General features: G+C 42.6%; 1 protein-coding gene and 1 long non-coding RNA gene across 9 annotated transcripts; one reads left to right on the top strand and one right to left on the bottom strand.

Moving 5' to 3' along the window:
* Window positions 1–8462: 8462 nt before the first annotated feature.
* Window positions 8463–25405, bottom strand: LOC133912717 (diacylglycerol kinase 1-like). Of its 7 annotated transcripts, none has more exons than XM_062355598.1 (8): window positions 25228–25405; window positions 11360–13754; window positions 10320–10686; window positions 10178–10254; window positions 9429–9548; window positions 9178–9342; window positions 8964–9101; window positions 8463–8882 (listed from the first exon to the last, which is right to left on the bottom strand). In XM_062355598.1, exons 2-8 carry the CDS (start codon window positions 12512–12514, stop codon window positions 8733–8735), a joined length of 2172 nt encoding a protein of 723 aa, XP_062211582.1. In that variant the 5' UTR covers window positions 12515–13754; window positions 25228–25405; the 3' UTR covers window positions 8463–8732. The 7 variants fall into 7 exon arrangements, with proteins under 7 accessions (XP_062211582.1, XP_062211583.1, XP_062211586.1 ...); XM_062355599.1 differs by having other exon boundaries at window positions 11360–12662; XM_062355602.1 differs by having other exon boundaries at window positions 11360–12317.
* On the top strand, window positions 18773–21478 carry LOC133912718 (uncharacterized). Of its 2 annotated transcripts, none has more exons than XR_009908878.1 (5): window positions 18773–19168; window positions 19252–19940; window positions 20044–20138; window positions 20347–20491; window positions 21047–21478. It is a non-coding gene; the product is annotated as an uncharacterized LOC133912718 (long non-coding RNA). The 2 variants fall into 2 exon arrangements; XR_009908877.1 differs by having other exon boundaries at window positions 20994–21478.
* Window positions 25406–26233: the final 828 nt, after the last annotated feature.

Here is a 26233-nt window from a genome sequence, read left to right as displayed (position 1 = left end):
AAAAGGGGGACATCTTTGTATCAATACATTTGGTGTTATCCTGCCTCTCGTCATCTTCTCCAAGCTTGAGTCTCCTCTCTAGAGGAGGCTCTCACCACACCTTGTTGTGGAAGGCGTTTCATCTTCCGCCAACAAACATGATTTGAAAAAGGCTAAAAACTTGAAACTTTTGCTATGTGCATTTGAGCAGTTATTTGGTCTGAAAATCAACTTCCATAAGAACGAATTATTCTGCTTTGGTAAGGCGCTAGATAATGCGAATTAGTATAAAGAATTGTTCAGATGTGCTATAGGTGAGTTTCCTTTACGCTATCTGGGAATTCCGATACACTAAATTCAGATTGGAAAGGAGTAGAGGAAATGTTTGAAAGAGGCTGAGTAGTTGGATGTTTAAGTATTTATCGATAGAAGGTAGACTTGTCCTTCTCAACTCAGTTCTTAGTATCCTCCCAACATACGTGATGTCTTTTTTTTTCTTATTCCGTGAGAGGTACTTAAAAGACTAGACTACTTTTGTTCTAGATTCTACTGGCAAAAGTGGCAATCACAAAAAGAAGTATCGTCCAGCAAAATGAAGAGTCTTGTGCCAACCTAAAGATCATGGTGGTTTAGGGATACAAGACCTCGATGTTCAAAATACCTCTTTACTTTGTAAATGGTTATATAAATTAGTGACGAAGAGGGGGTCTGGTAGAATTTTATTCAAAATAAATATTTGGGATCAAAACCTATATCGCAAATCATCTGGAAGGCTAGTGATTCTCATTTTTTTAGCAAGATTGATGATGGTGAAGCGACATTTTCTTCATTTTGGTACCTTAAACATTAAAGATAGTCCGCAAATTAGATTTTGAGAAGATATATGGCTAGAAAATTCATCTTTGAGCAACCAATATCCTTATATTACATAGTATAAAATAAACAAGGCACAATAGCCAATGTCTTACAATCCTACCACCAAATATATCTTTCCATCGGGACCTGATCGGACCAAAATTGATAGCATGGAACGAATTGCTCCCTCGCTTTATCAACATCACTCTAATACAAGAGCCCGATGAATTTCGGTGAAATTTGAACAAATCTAGAAAATTCATAGTTAGTTCACTATATCGGGCACTTATAAATAATGATGTATCAAGAATAAACAAGAAACTTTGGAAACTAAAGGTACTATTGAAAATAAAAATATTTCTATGGTGCCTTCACAAAGGTGTTCTCATGACAAAGGATAATCTAATCAAAAGAAAATGGCAAGATAGTCAAAATTATTGCTTTTGCTATAAACATGAGACAATTAAGTACATTTTTTATTGCCATTTTGCGAGATATGTATGGTTTATCGTCCAAATGGCTTCAAAACTTTACCCACCAAGAAGTGTTCCAAATATGTTTGAGAACTGGCTTTGTGGTATTAATAAGCAATAGAAAGTCAAAATAATGGTAGCAACGGTAGCCTTTTGTTGATCGTTATGGCTATATAGAAATGGCGTTGTTTTTAATAAGAGAAAAATTAATTCTCCTTTACATGTTATTTTTACATATACGTGGTTGCTCGTATATGGGTTGTGTTACAGCTGTAGGAGCATCAACATATGATGGCATCAATATGTACTATTATGGAGCGGGCGATCAATGATTGTTTTTACCCGGTTTGAATGACAATTTAGACTTCGGGTTGATGCTCTGTCGTAGCCTGCGAGCTGGATCTTTTGTTTCTTCTATTTTTTTTGTTACTTTTCATTTGTTTTTTTTTTTTGCCATGTGCATCCAAACTATGCAGAAATCGAAAGTAAAATCTTATATGTTTGTATCATTTTGATGTAAGGATAAGAGTAAAAAGCTTTTTTATCGAAAAAATGCTATTTTTGGATAAATGTTCAGTGTATCATTTTGTTTCTGCGATTAAGTGTATCGTTAGGTTGGAAAAAGGAGAGAGTGCCACGCCCATGGCTTAGTTTCTGGAGTGTGACTATTGGGATGATTGATTGGTTAGTGAGCAAGCGTTCACAAAAAATAAATGAATAAATAGATCACATTCACGACAGCTATCATAGCCTTAATTGTCGCAGTGGTAACTATGACATTGTCTCAGGTTACTCTCTCTACGATGAAAAAGAATAAAGTGACGAATAATATTGACCCCTAACAAAATATATTTTCTTGACTGTTGTTGAGATCCAGTGTTGCCAACATCAGAGAAGGGAAAAGGCAGAACAGAGATTCCGCTCCCCAAAAAAAATTTTAAAAAAATTAAGAAAGTAAGGAGCACATTGTTTGCAATGAAATGGCTGCAGTTCAATTTTATAACCTACGACTTCAAGTTTTTTGAACAAAAATGAGGTTTTTACGGTCTTGGAAAGGTACCAAGAGGAACCACAATGAGGTACCAACTTTTGGTACCTAAGTACTAAAATTTGGCACCTTAGGTACAAAATTCATATTATAATTTTGGTACCTTTTTAAGGATGGTAAAAAGCTCAATGCAAATACAGGGCATCCATCTGGAGGAAGAGAAGTTCTCTGTGCGAACTAGAGGGCATTTACATGAACACAACGCCACATATGGTAAATACAATAGAACAGGATTGATTCAACGAATGAGGGTAAGATTCAAATCCCTAGGGAAGCTCTGTAGCTTGAAATGTACTTTACAAAATGCCGCAAAAAGGCTCGAGTAGTTGAAGAATGTACAGCTCCATGATGAGGCTCTTAGAGACCATCGTCACCAGATGAATAACTCGTTTGATGCGCAGCTCCATGAGCCATCTCAATGCAGAATTCCAGTCAAGCACCGGTCTGAACTAGATGTCAGAATCAAACTTCAGCAAATGTCTTGGCCATTCATTAGATTGATGTCCATGGTCTTTTGTTTTTCAGAACAAATTTCTTGACAGGAAACGTATACTCTAATATACCACCCTTGTTGGAGAGAACGGCAGTCCAAATTCATGGACAAATCGACGGCCAAAGAGCTTACCTTCTCTGTACACCATCTCCTACACAGATGCACCTTGGTCCCCAAGGTTGTTTGAAGCATCATTCAGTGGCGCCATGAGAAATTCAGCAAAATGAACTCTGTTAGGACTCATCTAGGATGTAAACATCTTCTGCATGATTCTCCAGCAAGAATAATAAGTTCTTTTTAAGAAGTTATGGCACTATCAATGTGAATGACAAGAGGCATCGACGAACATGATGAGCCTTTTCTCTTTTCACCAACAAACTCCTCTTAACAAACAGGCAAGCACGAACAGAAGCATCAAAAGGCTAAATGCAATCCAACCAACTGAACACAAAATCGCCAAAATCTTTTTCTTTCATTTACACAAAACAAGGCGACCAGCCTACCAGAGCTCTACACCGAACAGGTACGTACTGTACACATCGTAACTAGGCATTTCCACGAGGTAAAATATAACCACGGTTAGGAGTAGCAACTTGTATTCTCTGAAGAACATAGGCTAGTATATACATATACAAGTGGCAATATACAACAAATCTCTTATAGACTGAGATATTACATAGAGAAATATATATCTAACATCCCCTACCCTCAAACTCATGGGGATCAACTACGCTGAGTTTGAAGAAATAGAACCCGTATTGAGCTGTACTCTATGCCTTCGTGAAGAAATCAGCCAACCGAAGCTCGGAAGGAACATACTGAAGAACAATCACCTCTTTCTAAATATGTGTCCGTGCGTAAAAAGCATCAACACAAATATGCATGGTGAGCTCATGCTTCACTAAATCCCGTGAATCCCGAGCAGTACTGATAGCACATGTACTGTCTGAGTAAAGAGTAGTAGGTGCAGGAGAAGAAACACCAAAATTCTCAACTAACCACCGTAACCACCTGAGCTCCGTTATCAACAATGTCATGACTCGCAACTCAGCTTCCACGGTCTATTTTTTAGTCTTCCAAGCAATGAGAGAATCAACAAGAAAAACACAGTAGGCAGAAATAGACCGACGATCAGAAGGATCACTAGCCCAAGTAGCATCAGAATAAGTACGGAGCTGTAAAGAGCTGAAGCGTGGAAAGAAGAGACGACGAGAGATAGTCACACAAAGATAGTGCAAAACACGCAGGAGATGACTATAGTGGAGTTGAGTGGGAGCAGAAACGAATTGACTGAGAATGTGCACTACATGAGAAATATTTGGATGAATGATACTAAGGTAAACAAGATTCCTAACTAGATGACAGTAGCGAGTGAGATTCGTAAGAGGCTCAGTATCAATAGACTGAAGATGAAGATTAAGCTCTATGGGAGTCTCAATATTGCGTTCATCAGTGAGAGAAGCACGATGAGGGAGATCTTGAATATACTTTTCTTGGGACAGAAAAAAATCCCTTAGAAATAGAAGAAATCTCAATCCAAAGAAAGTAGCAAAGAGAACCAAGATCAAACATAAGAAACTGCTCATCGAGATGACCCTTCACAAAAGCAATATACCCAAAATCATCTTCTGTAATGATCATGTCATCAACATACAAGAGAAGAAGAGTCCAACCATGAGAGAAAGTGTGAACAAAAAGTGCAGGATCATGATCACTAGTAGAAAAACAAGCTGCAATGATCACAAAAGAAAAGCGCTCAAACCAAGCTCGAGGGGCTTGCTTAAGGCCACATAGAGAGCGACATAGATGACAAACCATGCCCTCAGGAACAGAATACTCTAGTGGTGGGTACATATAGACCTCCTCACGCAACTCACTATTAAGAAATGTATTCTTGACGTCAAGCTGGAAGATAGACCACTGACGTATAGAGGCAACAACAAGAAGAGTGCGTACTATGATCATATGGGCCACATGAGCAGAAGTCTCATCATAGTCGCAACCATGCTTCTGCCGAAAATCACGGGTGACAAGACGAGCCTTGTAGTGCTCAAGAGAACTAGCAGAGCATGTATTAACCTTATAAACCTACTTGCACGTGATAGGATGAACATCTGGGGTAAGAGGAACAAGATCTCACGTACCGGTGTGCTCAAGAGTAGCAAGCTCCTATGCCATCGTATGCTGTCATTCCTTATGAACAACAACATCACGGTAGAAAGACAGCTCGATAGGAACAGTACCAGCAAAGCCAAATCGATTAGGAGGATGAATCGAATGGCAATCACGAAGAGTACCAAGAAGAGAAAGGAAGAACTAAATCACCAGAAGAAGAAGGCTCATCAGAAAGTGGCACAACATGATGTAAGGCAGCACGAGAATGACAAGTGTAGTGGAAAGGAAAAGGCTCAACAAGACTAGAAGGAGGAGGAGCATGTGAGGTGGATGCTAAAGGCATGGAAGGCACTGAAGAAGGCATAACAGGAGGAGGCGCCAACGGTGCCTAAGGAAGAGAAGAAGAAACATTGATAGGTGTAGCAGAAAAAGTGAGATAAGACAGTGGCTCGATCAAGGAAGCTAAATAAGTGAAATGAGGGGTCCGAGGATAGAAGGGATGAGACTCATCAAAAGTAACATCCTGAGAAATATGCATCTGATGAGCAACAAGGTACCAACACCTATAACCCTTATGCTCAGCACTATAGCCAAGGAAGACACACTCAATAGATTGAGCAGTCAATTTGATACGTTCACGGGGGTGAGAAGAAGGTTACAAACACAACCAAAAAGACAAAGAGAGAAGTAGTTAGAAAGGTGTCTATATAGACGCTCAAAAGGAATCCCACCCTTGAGAGCAGAAGAGGATTAGATATTAACCGAGTATGTGGCAGTAGAGACCGCCTCAGCCCAAAAATGAGATGGAACAGAAGATGCAATCATAAGCACATGAGCTATCTCAAGGAGATAATGATGCTTACGTTCAGCAACACCACCCTGAGCATAAGCTCCAGGACAGGAGAACTGAGGCAACATGCCATGTTCAGCAAGGAAGGAACGAAGATGCATATAAAGAAATTTACCAGCAGAGTCTGCACGAAAAACATGAATACGGGCGTCAAATTGAGTGCGAATTATAGTTGCAAAACGCTTATAGATAGATAACACCTTGTTATGAGAAGACATGAAATAAGTCAAAGTGTGGCGAGAAAATTATCTATAAAGATAATATAGTAGCTATGACCCCTTTTTAAAATGAAGGGAGCTAGACCCCATACATCTGAGTGAACAATATTAAAAGGACGCTGAGACACTCACTGACTATGAGGATAAGGAAGTTGAATCTGTTTACCAAGCATACAACCTTGACAATCTAAGGACACATCTTTTGAGACAGACCCTAAAAGACCATGATGAACTAATGAAGATAGACGCGACCCAGAAACATGACTAAGAAGATAATGCCACTGTTGGAAGGATCTAGTAGTCGATGAAGCAAAGTGACCGGTGACAGCAGCGGAAGGAAGACGAAGTTAGTCAAGCTCTCATAGACACTGAGAATCATGGCGCTGGAGGCTAGTACCAACCAAACCACCCACGCGACAATCCTGAACACATCAAGAGTCATAATTTAGGATAACACAACAATCATGGTCAGTAAGCTGACCAGCTGACATGAGCTACATGGTGAGTTGGGGAGCATGAGCAACTGAAGGAATGCTAAAAGAAAGAAGTGATAAGGGTGCCCCAGTCAACAACAGAAAGAGAAGTATCATCAGTAGTAACAACATGAATACAAGAATCAAGAGGATGAAACGAAGATAGATTGGAGGAATTAGAAGTCATATAAAAAGATACTCTTGAGTCAAGAATCCAATGAGAAGTACCTGACTGTGGAAAATGTGGTATCTCAGTGACAGAAGAGAGAGTAGCAGAACCAGCAGAACCTATCGGTGTAGAGCTAGAGGTAGCAACAGGCAATGAAGCAGCATCACAATCTCCTACTGAGTGTCAGTCAAAGAGGTAGTAGGCACAGCAAGAGAGACCACCACCTAAAGAGGCCACAGATGGTGACGAAGTCACACAAGGAGTAGACAATGGTGTAGACGAAGACGTAGGCGCAGCCGGTGGATGAGCAACCAACACTGAAGGAAGTGACAACAATCCAGGAACCATAAAAACAAGTCTCATATGAGCGTAGCTCTGTAAGAGCCTCCACAAGCGTGCCACGAGGATGGCGTGCAAGCAGCTGAGCCCGACGTTGCTCAAACTTTGGACGAAGGTGAGTTAGGAGCTCATATAGACGTCGAAAACCACATTCAGCACGCATATCCAAGCAGCATTGACAAGAGTGGCAACCAGTAATACAAGAGAGTTCAAATGATGCCACAAATCTGACATTTGAGCATAGAACATATCAATTGTGGCATCACCCTGCTGAAGAGACTACTCTTTACTCTTGGTGAACAACTGAAAGATAGAGAGCATCCCCATATGGTTCATAGGTCTAATTAAGATGAGTCCACATTTGAAAAGCAGTAGCGAACTCAATAATCTTAAACGAAAACATGTGCTACACACTATCAATCAGAATATATGCTGATGTGAGCATCATCATCCATCCATTGAGCACAATCAGATAGTCGATCACGGTATAACCCCAAAGCTTCCTGATAGGAGGAGACAACCTTCTCATACTCTGCTGCGGTGATGTCAATATCTGCTTTATTTCCTTTGTTAATAGATGGTTGCACAGGCTCCGTTGAAAGTTCAAGAGAAGGCGGAAAAGGAACGTTACTACAAAGAACACCCCAAAGACGAAGGCCGCACATGTGAACGTGCATATGTTGCGCGAAGTCCCTTTAGTTGGTACCATCAAAAATCACCGAGCACCGAGGAACAGTGCTTGACGACATCTTGAAGAAGTTACGAAACAATGCGAGAGCGGTAAAGAAAGTGGCAGTCGATAGCAAGAGCGCAAAGATAGCGGCGAGCAAAAGCGAGAGCGCGGGAAGCGACGGCATGAGTGGAAAGAAAGCGGTAGCTACTACAATTTTTTTTCTCCTTTTGTTTTTACTTTATTTACCTTTTTTGCGCCCTGCGGAGGAGTGCCTAACAGAGTTGACACAAAAGAAGTCACGACTCGAGACAGATCGAGTGGAGCAGTCTCTTCAGGTGGCCGACGCCGAGACCAGGAGGCATGGTGGCTAGGGAAACTAGTGACCCAATGGCAGAGGCGATCGAGGAGCCAGCAGCCTGATAGCAGAGGAGCCCGATGGCGCGATGAAGGGGCGATCGGCGCTACGGAGGACCCTCGTGTCGGGCGGACGTGGTAGCTAGGGCAGGGCACAGGAGGGCAGCACAACGCTACGCATTGGGGAAGCGGAAGACGGTCGACCGGCTGACAAGATCTGGATCGACTGCAAGGGGAGGAGCACACGGGTGAAGCTCGCCGTGAGAGAGACACGACTGGTAGAACGTGTGCAGGCAACGTGCGGAGGACTAAACTAGATTAGACGAGTTACAACGTCCTAAAAAACCCTAACTCTAATATCATGTTAGACATAGCAACTTGTATTCCCTAAATACCATAGACTATGTATATAACATGTATAAGTAACAAAATATAAGAAACCCCTTATAAACAGGATATTACGCAGAGGAATACAAATAGATAACAACAACCTCCTGCGCATGACTGCATGTAGACATGTCTGCTTGGTTACATCCATATGCTTGCTGCGACGAGAGATAGGAGGGGTTGTTGCTAAATTATGGCACCACTGCTTCCAAGCGGCATTATCAGCTCCGCCAACAGAAGGCTCAATACAGTGCAAGGCGGTTCACCACGCTGGAAGTACTTCGCGACGTGCAAATGAGCAAGGATTCATGACAGCCTTAGAGCCATTTCTTGGAGGAGGGCTCTCTTCTGGGAAGCGGTGATTACGTGACTGGATTCGGCATGTTCAAGCACGTCGGTCACAATCGCAGCAGCCTGACCAAGAGACTCTTCAATCGTCCTTCTCAACATGAAAGCCTGAATACCATGAAAACAGAGTAAGAAAAACAAGAGTAGTCTGCTAATTTATCAAATTTGAAGGGCGCCGAGAGACTAAACCTGCCCATGGTGGGATATCTTCAGCGTGCAAGGGTTCTGGACCCAAGGTTCGCCGTCCACTTGAACTGGTAAAGGAGCAAACATTCGTATCTTGATCGTCTGACCTTGAGCAATCCTCCGTGCCCGAGAAAGTCCAAACTAAATGCACCTTCCTTTCTTTAGGTCCCTAGCATTAACTTCATTATCGAAAGATTATTGAACTCTGCTCATTTACCTGAAGTGTTCCCAGATGCCATGTTCCTGTAATACTAACCACTTCAAGCATCTTATCATGAATTGACTGTGGGTCAAAGTTTTCAGGATTCTCATCCTCATCCTGCCACAAGTCAACCCCTCCCATATAGCTTGGGATGTTTGCAACAAGGACACCTTCTGAGTCCTGGAGAATTCATAGCAATTAGTGTGAGCGTCCGGTGAAGGTAGTTGGCTCTATGTGTAATAATCATAAAATTCATCTTAAACAACCTCTGGTATCTCAATCTCAGTGCCATCAACCTCTAATCGAAGTTGCCAGGGTAAGTCCGCAAATGTTCTATCGATGATACTCTTTGCACCTTCCCTTGCATATAGCACCTTATTTAAGAACTAAGACCCAAGAAAGAAACATAAGAACCGTTATGATAAACATTCAAGCAATGAAAACTGAAGGCATCACACTAAAGACACCAAAAGACTGCCAAAGTTAACAATGTCAATCGAGGTCCAGTTCAGCTGTTTCACTTGTATGAACCTACAATAACATGTAGCTCAGGTAAGAACAAATGGCACCAAACAAGTTGAAAATATGCCTAGAAGCACCTCGAGAACTTGTAAACTGTACAAGGAATAACAAAATATGTTTTTAAATCATTGAAGAAGACCAAAAGTATAAGCTTCAGTAAGAAATGGTGCGTTGAAGAATATTTCTGAACCCTCCTTGTCCAACTCATTAAAATTGAAGCACCGCAACATCACAAGTAACAGCCAGCTGCCAAGGTGTACCCAGTTAACAGCTAATTTGTGCAATTCTTATATCATTCACCTCCTTCTTAGTGCACTGATATATTTAATTTCTGCACATTTCATTGTTCATTTCTCGTTTTTTGTTACCTTGATTTTCTTAAGCAAGAAAATGTGGGACGGAGCACTTTACGGATATAAATATACAAAGGAGTTAAACAAGAAATTCAGGGGGGCAACTGCTGTCGATTGTTTATGATAGATACAGACGTTACCTGACTATAGAACTTTTCAGGATTTTCTTCGCGGAGATTATGAATGTCAAGTGCAACCTTTGCATCACAACCAATACCTGTGACCAAGGTAAAATAAGGTTCTTGTATAAGAGGCACTGATAAACGAAGTTTATGTACCCACCTAGATAGTTGTTCATGTACTTCACTAGAAGTACATTCTTTGATTTCTTATCTTGTACTGTCACCTTCCATCTATCCAGGATGGTGACTGCTGCATGTTCTATGTCATGTAAAACTGTGCAAAGACCACCTTGCTTCTCAACAGCACCTAGGCCACCTCCCCATGATAGAACTCTTGAAAGATCATTGCCAGTGCCAGCTGGAAGAATTGCAACAGGCGGGGGTGATTCATAATTTTGCCTATCTATCGCATCAAGAAGCCAACCAACAGTACCATCGCCACCACACACAAGTATTCTGAAATGTGATACCTTTCTGAACAAAAATAGGCCTGTTTCTGGCCCCTGCGATGAACTCAACTCGAACACCTAAAAGAAGAATATGGCACATTAGCATCATAGAAACCACAAAGATCTTAACAACATTAGCTTAGGTGGGTCCTAAACTACAAATGAAGACAAACATGGATCAGCCTTAAATTTCCAAACACATATTCACAACCGACAAATTAGTTGCTGATTCAGCAGTGTCCATGATTCAAAAGTGAGCTACTAACTGCAAGGGAAGGGGCTGAACTTCGCAAGCCATTTTTTGGAAAATGAGTGTTTATTATACATGTTCTTGCAACACCGGATGTAAGCAACCGAGGTGCTGTTTCTTCATAAGGTTCACTATATCCAAATTTTACCCTGTTGTATCACATTGTCGGTATAATATATTATGCTAATAGTCTTCTGAATCACTCTGCTTAACCAGGCAGTTACTAGCACAAAGAAGATGAAATTCTTTGAAGTGAACATGGTAGAAGAAACACGATGAAAAGATTGACGCTGCTGTTTCCGTCACATTAGTTTTGTAATACGAAGTGATCAAGCAGCATATGGGTGAGTTCAGGTGAATACTTGCACCCAAAGCACAATGCACTTGGTATATTCTACAAACTACAATGTATAGGTAGCATGGCAAGTTGATTGTAACATTCATAATAACATGATTAATGACTAGACCCACAGTAAAGTTTAGTGTGAAATGTATCATGACCTGCACTGGATTCAAAAGAAAATGTAGCCTGTGCTTGAGTGAATCTCCGCGCTGTGCCCCACTTCTCTTGTTGATAAAAACAAGAAGAGGTCTGGCATCAGCAGGCATGTGAGACAATGCGTACGTAAGTTTAGCTCCACCAGTCTCATCATTACTGAACCTTCTGGGCTCTGATATGAGTTCTCTACAATCACTCTCACTGCTATCATGCTCACTCTCAGCACTCCTCTGAGGACTGACCCCAGTTGCTTTTAAATCCTTAGCCCTCTGGTTAAAATTCAACGTGGTGTCACTTGATGAATCATCGTTACTGTCACCAAGGGTAGAGTCAGAAGGCAATCTGTTGGGATGCTTCTGCTTTTTGCTTCGGCTCCTAAGGTGTCCTCGCACAGTGGATGCAAATTCATTTGCTCCATGAGTTATAGAACTTAAGATGCCACCAGATTTGCTCATAGTCCTGATAAAAAGTGGCGAAAGAATAAGGCGCTTGAACAGGCCAAGGTCACAAATATCACCTGTTTCAGTAGCCATGGCTGACTGGCAATCAACATGCACCAATCGTTGGCACCACATGCAGCAGTATATGGGAGGACTTCCAAGAAAAGATTCACTGCATGGCTCCTCACAGTAACAACAATACTGACCTTCTTCAGATTGATCAGCTCTATCTGTCCAGACTACAGTCCATTGATGGATCACATGTTTGGACCCAAACATTGAGACACATTTACAGTCCTGAGAATTCGAAGAGCAGATTATGTGTGCAGCTGCACCACAAACATTGCAACGGTGAACCAAATTTTCTGACATCATCATTTGCCCAAGGGGCTGGGCAGGTGAAATAGATTCCAAGCATACACAGCACCTCAGCCCTTTTGCACGAAACAAAGATTCTGTACTCCAAACATGTTCAGAAGTAGGAACCTTGTGGTTTCTTTCAATATTCCTCCTCTTCGATCTGGCAATCATTTTCATCCAGCTTATACTGATCTTTCGCCGCCACAGTGAAAAGAAGTACAAAAATGTCCAAAGACCAACTAAACTAACAGTGAAGCAAGCAACGACTGATATCCAAAACTCTGATGGAGTAGGGGATCTAATGTACCAGTGGAGCTTATGCATTTCGAATTTGTCTTTCAACCAGGCCATTCTCATAATGGATAGTTCAAAAAATATATATAACCTTCAATTGTGGACATTCACAATAAGAAACTATATCCTTTCAACCATGACACCACTCTTGATCAAAACAATAGGGTCAATCACATGTGTGGAAAACCTGAATAACCTCTTAGAAAATGTGCTGCAATTGGAAAGCATATGGATTAACAAAAAGCACACATATGACAGATGTAACCAACGTGATCAAGAGGGTCAATCGGTCATGCACAACAGAAGTCTCTGTATCAATCAGTAGTTACACATTATTAGAAGTTCTAACTGTTAGAGATATATTTTGAGTCTATGTAATATCCCATACAAGTTGCTATTCCTAACACTGACAAACACATTTTTCACCAAATTAAGCACCACAGGGGCCGAGCAAATGCATAACTGAACGGAACAAACAGAAATTTGTAAATCATGTCTGGAAGATATATTTTCTGATAATTGTATCTTTAATCAGTATCAGGAGAGCCAGGTGTAAAAAACAAATTACCCAGCATACTATTGTTACAGGGCTATTTCCTGTTTAACTTTTCAAATATCCAGATGTAATGTTCTTTGGTGCTCTAACTGGTTTATTTGCAAAAATTGGATCTATTATGTAACTAAAAAACGCTTTGTTTATTAAACATGAGGAGTTCATGGGAAATTCTTTCATTTTGGAAAAATCATGATTTTAGTAGCGTTATTTTCCTAAAACTGTCTCAATTGCAGGCTACCAAAAGAAGGATAATTAATTGGCTCGTGGGCTCAGCTCTAAATTACTTCATTGCACCCAAAAGTGGTTCAAAATTGAAATGAGTCGATTTCATAAGAACAAATTGTGCTCAGGCTCAGCTTACCTCGAGTGGTTCGCTGGATATCAAAGTTGCTTCTAAATTATATATAATAGGATTGTTTTCGATAAAGGAAGCTTTATTGACTCTTATAGTTAATATAATAGGATACTTACTCAGAGTGAATCAATTTCGATCGAAGCTCCACTAAACTCAGATTTGGCTCGATAGCCAACCTGATGAACTGACTACTACGTAGAGCAGAAATAGCCATAGTTCATATACTTGACACGCAGAGACAGACAACAAGCGCCAAGTACACTTCAATGTACGGAACATAGGCTGGTGATAATCCTGTGCATTCATGAACACAGGTTGGTGATAACTACTAAACCAGTAATCTTAAGTCTGTGACCGTAACTATTACCTTCTGTTTGCAAATATCAGTTAGCCTGCACATATCAGTTATCAGTACTACCTCAAGATCATATTGTTGCAGTACTACTTCAAAACTGAGAAGCGTGTCATTGCTATTGTCGCAAGTACATAGCATTAAAGTACTACTAAAAACCACAGCAATATCTCAGAGCAAGACTGTAATTTCTTTATACGCCGTAATAGACAAGAAGGAAAGAAGCAATTGTTCGTGACACGATGCAAAAACACAAAGAGGCTTGAATGAAAGGTTACAAGAACGTAAACAAACCAAATAGCAATGGAACCAAAGAAGTAGTAATATCTGGCCAGTTCGATTTGGTCAAAAAACGAGAAATAAAACGACACACTAGGGGTGGGGAAGATCAAACAGTTTTAGCTGACAGAACCTAAACACGGCTGAACATATGACAGCTCTGAACTTTCCAAGTTAAATTCGGAGGAAGAAAATAGATTTCCCAAGAAAAAACAGAAGCAATCAAATAGAGCAAAGAGGAAACAAAACCAACAACGGAACACCAAGCATGGAAGTTCGGTATAAATGAAATTGAGACGAATTTGCAGGGAACCAGCAAATTTAATTTCCACAATAAGTGAGGAACCAAGAAACGGGGCCGCTTTGGCCTCCAAACAGCCCCACCCAAATCGAGCCCAAAAATTCCAGAGGAAGAGGAGCTCCACTCACGCGATGAAACCAGGGCGAAATGGTGGGAGTCTTGCCGCTAATCCGCCCTCTCCCACCCTCTCTTCCCGCCGTCGTTCGTCCCCGGCGCCATTGACTGCTCTACGCCTCCGCGCTCCGTGCCGTTGCTTCTTTCCTCCGCCTCGCGGAAAGAAAAAGAAGATATTGCGCCGAATGCTTCCACGTGGGGCCCGGGAATATATCGACCAATGGTCGCCGTCGATTCGATGACTGGGAGGCTCGGACGGTCAAGATGTACGCGCTATGGCTGACGGGGTGAATCTCAGTCGAGAAGATACCGGTCGTTTTCATTTTAGGCCGGACCCTCAGATTTGTGATAATTAAACTACTCTGTTGCTCTGACGGACCTGTAGACACACCGCTACCCGCGCACCATCTCTAGTGGAGATGCTTGTAGAGGTGCTTACTAAAATAAAATCAGTTTTTATTGCGGATGAGTATAATGCTCAATTTGCAGCATCGGTGTTCCGTCGAGGATTGAGCTTGACAGGTGCTTGGACATATAACTACCATCAATAAGTACACCAAAAATCTGATTAAGCATCTACAGAAAGATGTTTGTATTAGAGAGGTGTGCTTTATATAGGTGTTTTATGACGTGACTCCACTCAGACACTCCTATAAATAATAAACACTTTTATATTAGAGTTGTCCTTACACATCTACGAGTGCATCTCCAATCATACATCAATAACCATTAAAAACACTCCGGTGTGTATATCGTGGACACCAAGATTTGAAGGTGAAGTCACTTTGTTCCTCCGCTGCGCCAAGAGGTGGTCCAATTTCAAGCTTTTGACTAAATCTCGCATAATGGTGATAGAGTTTTCATTTTTACTATATAAAGTAGGAGTCGATCGTGCATCCTTCCTCATCCTTTTCCACTACCTATTTTATAAAAACCTAAATAAAAACCAAATAAAACTAGCTTCTACAACAATTTGTCCCCACTTCTGAACCAATCAAGAGAAAATCTCGGCCTCTCCCCACGACCGTAGCCCCCTCCCTCCCCTTCCACCTTCCAATCCCTAATTGCCTATCGCTCTCTCTATTTCTGGTGGCACCACAGAGGAGACGCACGGGCAGCACAACCGGCCCCCTCCTTTGTCCCTACATCCCGGCCAGTACAGTCGGCCCTCTCCTTTGCCCCTGCATCCCGGCCTGCAGGAAATACCAACGAAAATGGGAACCCAAATCCAAAAAGGTAGGTGCCTTGGCTCATCGTGTGCCATTGCAGAATAATTTTCATCGCGCACCAGCTCATATTTAGTGTTTGTGCCAATGTGTGGGCGGCATGGCTGCGTCATCGTGAGCAACAAAGGGTGGGCATCGTGCGGGGTGCGGGACGAGGTGACATCGATCTATTGCCGCCACCTTCGGTGCTCTCACCACTGCCTCAGGAGTAGGATTAAAAATGCGACCAAAATTTGCGAAATTCGACCTATGCGAGCAGCATCACATTCATAAACCTACTGAATTTCAAATTTTGAATCCAAAAATTTCAAATCCGAATAGAAAAATAAAAAAAATAAAAAACTACCTAAAACACTAATGACAATTCTAAGACCTTATGTGATTTTTTTAAAAAAAATAACGTTTGCATCAATTTATGTGAGTGGGAAGTTTGAAAATAAGAAAATAAGAAAAGAAAAAGAAAAAGACTGAAATGGATTCGGCCGGCCCATTTTAGCCAATTTTAGCCCACCTTTCTTGAGTGGATAAGGTAGCCGGTTCTCCTTCTCCCTGAGTAGAACAGTGGCATTGTAGCACTTTCCTCTCCTCCCCGAGCATCACAACAGCGAGCACCGACGGATCTGTCGCCGCCACCGCCGATGAAGAAATCATGCTAGTGACGTTGAAAACCGAGTGGAAGAGTCGATATTTGACCGAATCGAGTCGAATATCGAGTTCGACTGAGCAGGCGAGCATCGAATATCGAAGGTGAATTTTCAGTTTTTCGAAGAAAGCGATCAAATATCAAGTTAATCGCTCGAACATCGAGTTCGGCAGCTGTAAACTGTTATAGTTGTTCAATTTTCTAGTGTGGTTGATTGGTTAAAATTGTCATAGTAACTATTACGTCTGAGTAACTGAGAAATAAAACAATTTACAGGGAGAGATGGAAAGAGCCCTCTGACCCTCATTTGGAACATCACCAATCTCTTATGTTCTATATGCAAAGACAATACAGTGAAGGCTAGCAGAAGTTTGACATCTGAATTTTATATGTTGTCTTGTAGCAATCGATGGCGGATAAAGACGCGATGTCAGAGCATGGTAAGAACTTGTACCCAGTATTTAAGTGCAAGTATTGTCATAAGGAAAGGAGAGACGATGGTGCCACAGGGTTAAAATAGCATTTGGCAGGGCTCGGTATTAATGTTATACATTGCGACCAGGTGACTTCTGATGTGTATGATTACTTTAGACGTGAGCTTGATAGGACGATAGAGAAGAAGAAGGAAAGGTCAGAGGCGAGGTTTCGGATGGAGGCAGCCCATATAGATTTGACAAGCGATTGTGAGGAGACATAAGAGAAACAGATACGGCATGCCATGGCCCAATCTAGGGAGGAGAAAGAGTTCAGGACCAAACAAGGGACTTCTACGAGCACGGTGGTGGTAGTGGGAATAGTAGAGGAGGGGGTGATTCTACCAATGTGTTGAAGAAGATGTTTAGGAGGGCATCTTCGATGAGGAAGAAACCGAGTGGAAGGGATTACAATGTTGCAGCAGCAAAAGGCCCCTTGCAACAGAAGATTGACACTGGGACATGAACTACAAAGAGAAAGAATGCAAAGATAGCTATTGGTTTGGCATGGTCTAATATTTTTCGCACTTTAGGTATTCCTGTTAGAAGGGTGGATGACATATTCTTTGTTGTTGCAGTGAGTGATAAAGTTTGTAATCAATTTTATTGTTATAATATTTTTTCTTGTTTACTTATGACCATCTGTTTTATGATAGGAGAGGGTGTCTCATCTCTAACTGGTCGGGATATCGATGGTAAGTACCTGGACGAGAACGAGAGAGAATTGAAGAAACGATTTGACAAGAGGAAGAAGCAAAGTGTGCATTAAAGAAAGACCAAGAAGATTAAGGGTAAGGAAAAAAGACAAGTGCAAAGTGATGAGAGCACGCATAGTGGCTCGCAGAGCTCAACTTACCAAAAGTCTAATGACAGCAACCCAAAGATAGATAATGGTGATGATGACGATCAGGGAGGTGGTGCTCTTCCACGCCCATCCTCTGTCGTTGTTCCCTTCCAATTCACTTATGAGAGTTAGTTTATGTATGCCACATAGGACCAGGATCACGTTGCCCCATCCTTACACAGTGGATACACAGTGGACACAGGGTGACCATGATGGGCCATAAGATAGTGTGAGCTCTTCCAACAACTATGGTATGAAGAATAGTTCTGGATCATATCCGTACTACTATCCTGTCCATGATGCTCAGTCACAACATCCTATTCAGTGGGTCTATGAGTGGCAAGATCCTGACTTTTATGCCATATTGCAAGAACAATGGTCAACCACTTCTGCATGGATGGAACAAAGTTGGGTAGAGTTTAAGGTTGAGTTGCTATCTACACAGCAAATAATACTCGTTTCTACGGAGGAGTACAATATGGTAAGCCAGGTTCACAACGGTAGAAGCTGTTGGCCCTGAAGGTAATACTTACATTCTGGAACAAATTTATAATTTTCTATATATAACAAAATATCTAACTATTTTTTTTCATCTTGTAGGTTGTACATGGCGTGGATGCAATGAAAACTATGGATCATCACTTTTGGTAAGTGTGGATGGCATATTGACAATGTGCTAATATAAAGTGAGATTTTATGTGTAATGTGATTGTGTTTTATGGTAATGTATATGTAATTTAACATATTTACTAATCTATGGTGCCAGTAATTTAATCTATCGACATATTTTATGACATAATGGTAGATGATAGGGATTTTACTATTAATATATATTCCTCTGCTTATCAATATCTAAAAATATAGTAAAGGTCGTGGAAAAAAAATCTTATTTTTTCCCATATTTTTTCTTATTTTTTAAACTTAATTGAAATTCGAGAAATGCTCCTAGTAAATGGGAAAAACCGAATGGTTTTTGAAGAATTTGAGCGGTTTTCGACATTGATCAAAACACGAAGAATGCGATTGCATATCGGTAGAATTCGTTTGAATATCGAGAAAACCGGTCGTATTTCGAGAGTCTGATTCGAAGGTTTTTTTAGCCTCCATCAACCGGGTATGACCGTACAAATTCGTTTGAATTTTTAAATTTTTACTCGAATTTCACGCATTTCGGTTGGTATTTCTACTCATGGCATTTGTGAACCCTGCCCAGGAGCCCGTGCCGAGCAATCGCTGTGGGTCTCCATGGTTGGGATCCACCGGCAGTGCATTCCTCACGCGTCGGCCTCCACCCACACATTGCCCTCGCCATCACCATTGCTCCACACCACAGCCCACGCCGCGCTCACGGGATGTCTGCTCGGTCGTCGCCGTCCTCAGTTCCCCACCCTCTAGCCGCCCCGCTCCCATCCACGGTCCACCTCGCGCCCATGACTCCATGAGAGGTCTGCCCGCCTCGAACCCTACGTGGCAAGCACCTACCCTCAATGGACTCCTGCCTCAACATCGATCATCGGCTCCTCCATGGTGACCAGCGGCCTCTCCATGGTGTATGGCGAATCAAGTTCAATCAAGTACGTCAGGCGCTCGCTGAAATTACCAAGAGCCGATCACCACCTATTCAGGTGCCATCACCATGAAATTTGTTGCTTTTCAGTATAGGAGCGACTTCAAGGATGGTGACAATACGGTGATTTGAGGGTGGTAGCAATTCTGCTGTGATACTTTGTTGTAGAGTGTGATTACGCCAAAGCAGTGAGGACGGAGTCTCCCTTTGTCATGGCCGTCGAACGAAAATGGGGGCGCGATCCTTGTATGTTTGTATGTTTGCAAGATTTGATTGTGCTAACGACTTGATAGCGAAAATGGAGGTGTTATCTGTTTGTCATGCTCTCCTGCAATATTTAGTCCTAACTTTGGTTGAGAGAAGGGGAGTACAGTGGATAGCCAGAACTACATACTATCTAGATGGGTTAGCTTGCTGCTCCACAGGGCAAGTACTAAACTATCATTCATGAAACTACATCTGTATGTCCAAATTAAAGCAATCTGTTGACAGCAGTGTAATTAGTAACTCGTAAGACTAATAGTCACTGGGCTTTGTTTTAAAATATCACACTGATAAAAAGAAAATAGAGTGCAATATAGCCTTAAATAGCTCCTGTAGGGTGATTATAGGTTGCAACAGACAAGCATGTTCTGTTCTCATGGACTCATGCTGAAACATTTTCATCTTGATTTTTATTCATTTTCTGGTTCGTTACTTATCTGTGTTTCACTTATATGTTACACAGTGTAATTGATTTCGGAAATGCATATCAACTTGTCCCATAGATTGATGGTGAGGTATGAATACAAATGATCCTATGTTGTCTTCTGAAGTTTTGTAGCAAGGTCATCATGGTTTGTCCTTTATTTAGATGGCTCAGGGCTTTTTTTTTCTTGACAGAAGTTTCCGACCCCAGGACACTCCAATGGGATTGGGATCCTCTGCAGTGATGAGGAAACACTCCGATGACATTATGAAAGTTTGAATTATTAGAGGTATGTGCATCAGAATAATTGCATGTGTTATTTGGTATTCTCGTCACATCTTAGATGAGTGTTATATTGTGCAGAGGTGGCACTCTCCTTTGATTTCGCATATTTATGTCTGAATAAATGGGTACATATTGTGATGATGATACGATTCATTCTGCACTGATTTCCAGTTTTTTTCCACCACCATAAATTTGTTGTTCTCCACGAACAGGGTGGCAGCAAGGATGACAGCCACCTGCTTCCCCATTTTCGATCAGATATTCAACAGATGAATTTGTTGCTTCGGCAACAAGGATGACACCAAAATGGTGATTCAAAGACGATAGCAATCATGTTGGGATACTTCCTTCAATCTGGTATTTCACTATTTCGTGGACAAGCCTAACAATAGATATTTTAATGTCTACGCTGCCCTGATTTTAGTTCTTGTCACCTGTCACCGCTGCCTTTTAAGTCCAATGATGGTAGTCCTCTGAATGTGTGCGATGGCTTGACCCAGTCAGTAACATAATTTGTAACCTATAATACTAACTCCTAACCTCTTATAATTGAATAGAAACAAATTCTAATTAGTGTTTTGCTGGACAATCTTTCGAGGATAAAGATGATTATGGTAGCTTGCATTTACCATTCAGAAACATCTCTTGTTAATTGGAGTCTTGCAATAGAGGTAAATAGATCCACTAATACTGATGTGATGTTCTCATTAGAAATGGCTTTTAGACGTAGTACATGTTCACAAATGAGCTAACCTAAGAATGTCTTTTACCTGTTACAGAGGAAAGTTCCTACTGACCTACTAAATCATTTCTGTTCAATGTCTTCTTTTGCAAACAAGTTGTTATTCCTATGGTGCAGAGCTCTGCCGCATGATGCTTCATCAGGCAATAAGTGGTTTGCTACTGGTGCAGTTTGACTTGGAGCCTCGGGACTCGATCTTGTCTTGCAACTGTGCTGCTATCTGATCTTCAAATTCAAAGCGGTACGAGCAGTGTGGAGGAAAAACAGATTTGGAGCAGTCAGCTAATTATTGTATGAGGCATCTCAGGTAAGGATGTGTTGGAGAAAATTTGAGAAATGGAGCTGTCAACCCAGCTGAAATGTTTCACTTTTGCTTTCGCGTTGGTGGTGTATGGGGAACTAGGTAGACACTGATCGAAGTGAACTGTGAAGAAATTCTAGCCATGCAATGATCGAAGTAGTTAAGCCACCTTATGCACATGGTCAATTCGATTGAATTGGTTTTTTGTTCAATACATTGTGTGTTGGTAAATTTGACCAGCTCGTGAGCTTGTCACCCGCTAGATTCTGCCCAGGAGGTGCGGGCACTCACGCCGGTCAAAGTGCAGTTGCTCAAACACCTCAAAGTCCCCTGTCTTGGTCTTGCTTAGCGCTCGGTGCCGCTCCAGAGTTGCCTGGTTGCGCGATAGGGATGTAGACACGAGGCTGTTCTATTCCTATGTCAACTACCGCACACAGAAGAAGTCCATTACCTCACTCTCGGTTGATGGCCCAGTTTCTCCCCATTCCATGATGGAGGAGGCGTTGTTCGGCCACTTCAACTCCATCCTTGGAGTCTCCACATCCAGACCTTACTCTATTGACTTGGCCGAGATTGGAATCTCACCACAAGTCTTTCGGGGGTTGGACACGTCGTTCAGTGAGGACGAGCTTCTAGGGGTTATCAAGCAATTGCCCCCGAGTAAGGCCACTGGACCGGATGGGTTTACGGTGGAGTTCTATCGTGCTGCGTGGCATATCATCAGGAAAGATGTGTCCCTTGCTATCCGCGCTTTCGGTCTAGGCAATAGGAGTGGACTCAAATCCATCTCAACAATGCTCTCATTACCTTGCTTTCTAAGAAGGAGACAGCTTGCTCGGCGTCGGATTACCGCCCGATTAGCCTTATACATAATATTGGCAAACTAATCACCAAGGCTCTTGCTCTCCAGTTGGCTCCTCAGATAGGCTCTATGATCTCTATCAATCAGAGCACTTTTATAGCCGGCCGTTCCATTCACGATAACTTCAAGTTGGTGCATTCCTCCGTGAGATTGCTGAAGAAGTCCAAGCGTCCAAAGATTTTATTCAAATTGGACATCTCTAAGGCGTTTGATTATGTTAATTGGGCTTTTCTCCTCGAGGTTCTGCGGGCCTGGGGCTTTGGTCCCCGTTGGTGCAGCTGGATTGATGGCATCCTGGCATCTGCATCGACTCAGATCCTGCTCAACTTGGTCCCTGGGCCTACTCTTAACCATGCCAGAGGTTTACGCCAAGGAGACCCCCTCTCGCCCTTCTTATTTGTGTTGTTGATGGATATACTAGCACACATTTTATACAAGGCGGGTGAGGCGGGCGTTGTTGATTCCATTGGTCACAACTATATCAAGCACCGATGCTCTCTCTACACGGATGATGCGATGCTCTTCATGTCGCCTACTCCGGAGGACATCCATGCACATCTGGACATCCTCTGCTTCTTCAGCAATGCATCTGGCCTCAAGACAAACATCGACAAGTGTACGGTAGTTCCCATCAACTGCGCCACGGATGACGTCAATCTCATCCAAGCGAGCCTCCCGTGCAATTTGTCATCCTTTCCTATCACGTATCTGGGGGTGCCCCTAACAGTCGGTCGAGTGCGCAAGAGCTATCTGCAACCGCTGGTAGACATGGTGGCGGCCAAGCTCCCCATCTGGCAGTCCAAGCTCATATCAAAACCAGGCTGTGCCACCTTGGTCAAATCTATTTTGTCCACCACCCCGCTGCACACTCTCATCTCTATTACGGTTCCTCTGTTGGTGATCAAAGAGGTAGACAAAATACGGAAGGCCTTCCTTTGGACAGGAGGTAAAACTTCATCCGGTGGCCGTAGTTCCATCGCTTGGCCTAAAGTGTGCAGGCCGTTAGAGTATGGGGGTTTGGCATCCATGATCTTGGGCTTGCTGACCTGGCGCTGTGCCTTCGGTGGCTCTGGTGGTAGTGGAGTGAGCCGGTCATGCCATGGGCTGCTATCCCGATGGAACACGAGAAACAGGTTGTTGCTCTCTTCGATGCATCTATCTTCTTCGAGGTTGGTAATGGGAGGGACACCTTCTTCTGGAGCGACGCTTGGCTTGGTGGCTGTCCTGTTCACTCATTAGCTCCTGACCTCTATGATTGCGTCACTCGGCCATCGGCTAAATGCAAAACGGATGCTAAGGCTTTACACAACCGTGCATGGATTAGGGACATCACTATCTTCTTCGAGGTTGGTAATGGGAGGGACACCTTCTTCTGGAGCGACGCTTGGCTTGGTGGCTATCCTGTTCGCTCATTGGCTCCTGACCTCTATGATTGCGTCACTCGGCCATCGGCTAAATGCAAAACGGATGTTGAGGCTTTACACAACCGTGCATGGATTAGGGACATCACATGTCCATTATCCATTCCGGTGATTAGTCAGTATTTGTTGCTTTGGTGCCAACTTGGCTCCACCTGAGCAGTGTAGTTGCTCGGGTGGTTTGGAAATGGACATCCTCCGATCAATACACTGCTAGATTTGCGTATCGCATGATGTTCCTAGGAAGTGTGCGCCTTGAGGGAGCTAGGTTGATTTGGAAAGCTTGGGCTCCGAGGAAGGTTAAGTTCTTTGGTTGGTTGAGGATTTAGGGTCGACTATGGACTGCATTCCGGAGGCAGTGGCATGGACTGCAATCAGATGACTCCTACGCACATTGTTCTCAATTTCCAGAGATTACCGACCACTTACTCCTGTGGCAAGGGAGGCTTGGTGGCAGGTTCTAGGAGTTCATTCTCCTCAGGCGGACGCTGCTCTCCTCGAATGGTGGCTAGATCTCCGTGGGCGTGTGCCTACCGTCTTTCGCAAAGGCTTGGATTCCCTAATTCTTCTAACCACTTGGAGAATTTGGTTGTCTCGCAATGACATAATCTTCAACAACTTTCTCATCTCTTCTGACTCGATGATCACCCTCATCTAGGAGGAGTTCAACCGATGGTGCGACGCCAGGGTTGTCCATCTATCCGTCTTACAAGCTCATTTGTGTAGCTACGGGTTGATCGTCTAACCACGCCGGCTAGATGAGCTCTAATTGTTCCCCCTCTTGTAATATCTCCTGCACATTTAAAGCATTTAGACCTATTTTAGATCCTTGTGTTCCTCTTGAATTTTTTCTGTCTTAATACAAAGATGCGTAACTCTCCTACGTATTTTAGAAAAAAAAAAGATTATTATTTTTCCTTGGCTATAAAATTTTTATTATGTTGTAGGACTAAATTTTGTTCTGCACATTGTCTGCTCAATAAGTCTGTTTCAGATTATTGGACTTGGACATAACTCCAAAATATGGTCATTGCATAAATGAAGTTGTCTCATAGAATATCAATACATGGTTGCGTCCATGATAGTAGAACGAGGTTCATAGCAGTACTTTATTTCGAACACTAAACCACCCTAATTAATACTTACATCGTCTTTTGGTTAGTGGGGTGCTTGTTTTAAGAACTAAACATCATTCATTCATTGCTTAGGCGCGCTGACTTGATTTCGATGGGTTTTAACATGGGTTGATTCGTATTTCATACACTAATTGTTCTTCATAGATTCATTCCGTCTTATGGTGCACAGTAGTGCAGATATCCCTCTCCAAAATTTATGAACCGTTGCAACACAAGGGCATTATGTACTAGTTATTTTTAAATTAGTAGTAATCTGTAGTGATAAAAAAAAGAAGTGCAAACTGGTTGGCTCATAACATTTCTTCGTTGCAAATTCGAAGGGGTGCCTTGGGTTGGCGATAAGAAGGCTGCAAAATCAGGAGAACTATAAAAGGGTAAAAAGAAAACAAACTACCGGTGCCTACCGCTATAGCATCAGATAGATTCCCAAATAAGATAACATCAGATATAGGAGAGAGTGGCTATATCTTTTTCTCAAAGATCATTAGGAGAGAGAAAATAAAGCCCACGAGACTGGTAGATTTGTTGATGAAATCAAACAAGGATTATAAACCAATCAACAGCTAAAATAAGATTAAAAAAACTAGCTAGACATGGTGCAGAAACTGGATGAAATCGCCAAAGGGCGTCGTACCTGGCCGGCGGACAATGGAGACGGATGAGCTTGAGCTGAGAAGCAAGCTGCTCGATTCGAAGCCGAGCTTAGCTACAACCAATGTGTCGCCATGGAAACGAGCTGACGCATTTCTCTGCAAAATATATCAGCGTAAGCGCCGTGGGCGGCCGCCGCCGACGATAGCGTGACCTTTCGATTTTCGTTGGCCACGCGCGGCGATCGAGTATATTCGGGTCGGCAGCTGCTACCGGTGATCGATCGGCGCGTGTCAGGGTGGACCGCTACGCGGCCCGGACACGGAATCATGCATCGCGAGGGCGTCCACGGTGTCGGCAGCTGGGCGTGGCCGACGCGACCCCAGGGTGCCGTGCGTGCCTGGACGTTTCGGTCAAGGCCACGGCACGTCGGCATGGCATCCATGCGATGCGATAGCCTGTGTCGCGCTGTTACCGTGATCGCCGGTGATAGACTGGACGCGAAGCGGACGCTGATACTTCTTCTATTTGTAATTTTCTTCTCGAACTGCTTCTGTAGGTGCCTTAGGTTTCGCATCCACGAGTTTAATGATTTTTTTACCTTTTTCGGTCCCATTGAAGTATTTACTAAAGAAATTTACTATTTATCTATTGACAGATTTGGCTGTTGAAAATCTATCTAATTATTGACCACTAGATGTACTTTGAGAAGTGTGCTGATTTTAATACACTTTTGTTGGTTTTTTTTGAGTAACTGGGTTGGTTTGTTTGTCCCGTGACCCGCAACCCGCTAACATTTGCGGCATCGACTGTTTTGAATTTGACTCCTCGGTTTTTGCATACTCTCTCTGCCACTACCTCCCTCTTGAATGGGGATAAGGACCGTCTGGCTTTCTCTTGCTCTCTCTCTCGCAACTTTTTCTCTTTGTTTCTCTCCGGCGACATCGAGGCAACGCACTCCGACACCAAGTTGTGCGCCCGAACCCCGTCTCAACCTGCGAGTTCAAGGTTTGATTCTAGTGTTTGCACCGATTTGGATCTTGATCTAG

The sequence above is a fragment of the Phragmites australis genome, chromosome 3 (assembly GCF_958298935.1).
Source record: "Phragmites australis chromosome 3, lpPhrAust1.1, whole genome shotgun sequence".
Taxonomy (NCBI): Eukaryota; Viridiplantae; Streptophyta; class Magnoliopsida; order Poales; family Poaceae; genus Phragmites; species Phragmites australis.
The sequence above is the reverse complement of the archived record's forward strand: the minus strand, read 5'-3'. Positions and strand labels throughout refer to the sequence as shown.

Coding starts and splice junctions, on each gene's coding strand:
- LOC133912717 (XM_062355598.1), bottom strand. CDS start 12,514: ATGAGAATGGCCTGGTTGAAAGACAAATTCGAAATGCATAAGCTCCAC. Junction 9,343..9,428: donor CTGAGATTGAGATACCAGAG/GTTGTTTAAGAT, acceptor TGAATTCTCCAG/GACTCAGAAGGTGTCCTTGT. Junction 9,102..9,177: donor GGCATCTGGGAACACTTCAG/GTAAATGAGCAG, acceptor AGGTGCATTTAG/TTTGGACTTTCTCGGGCACG.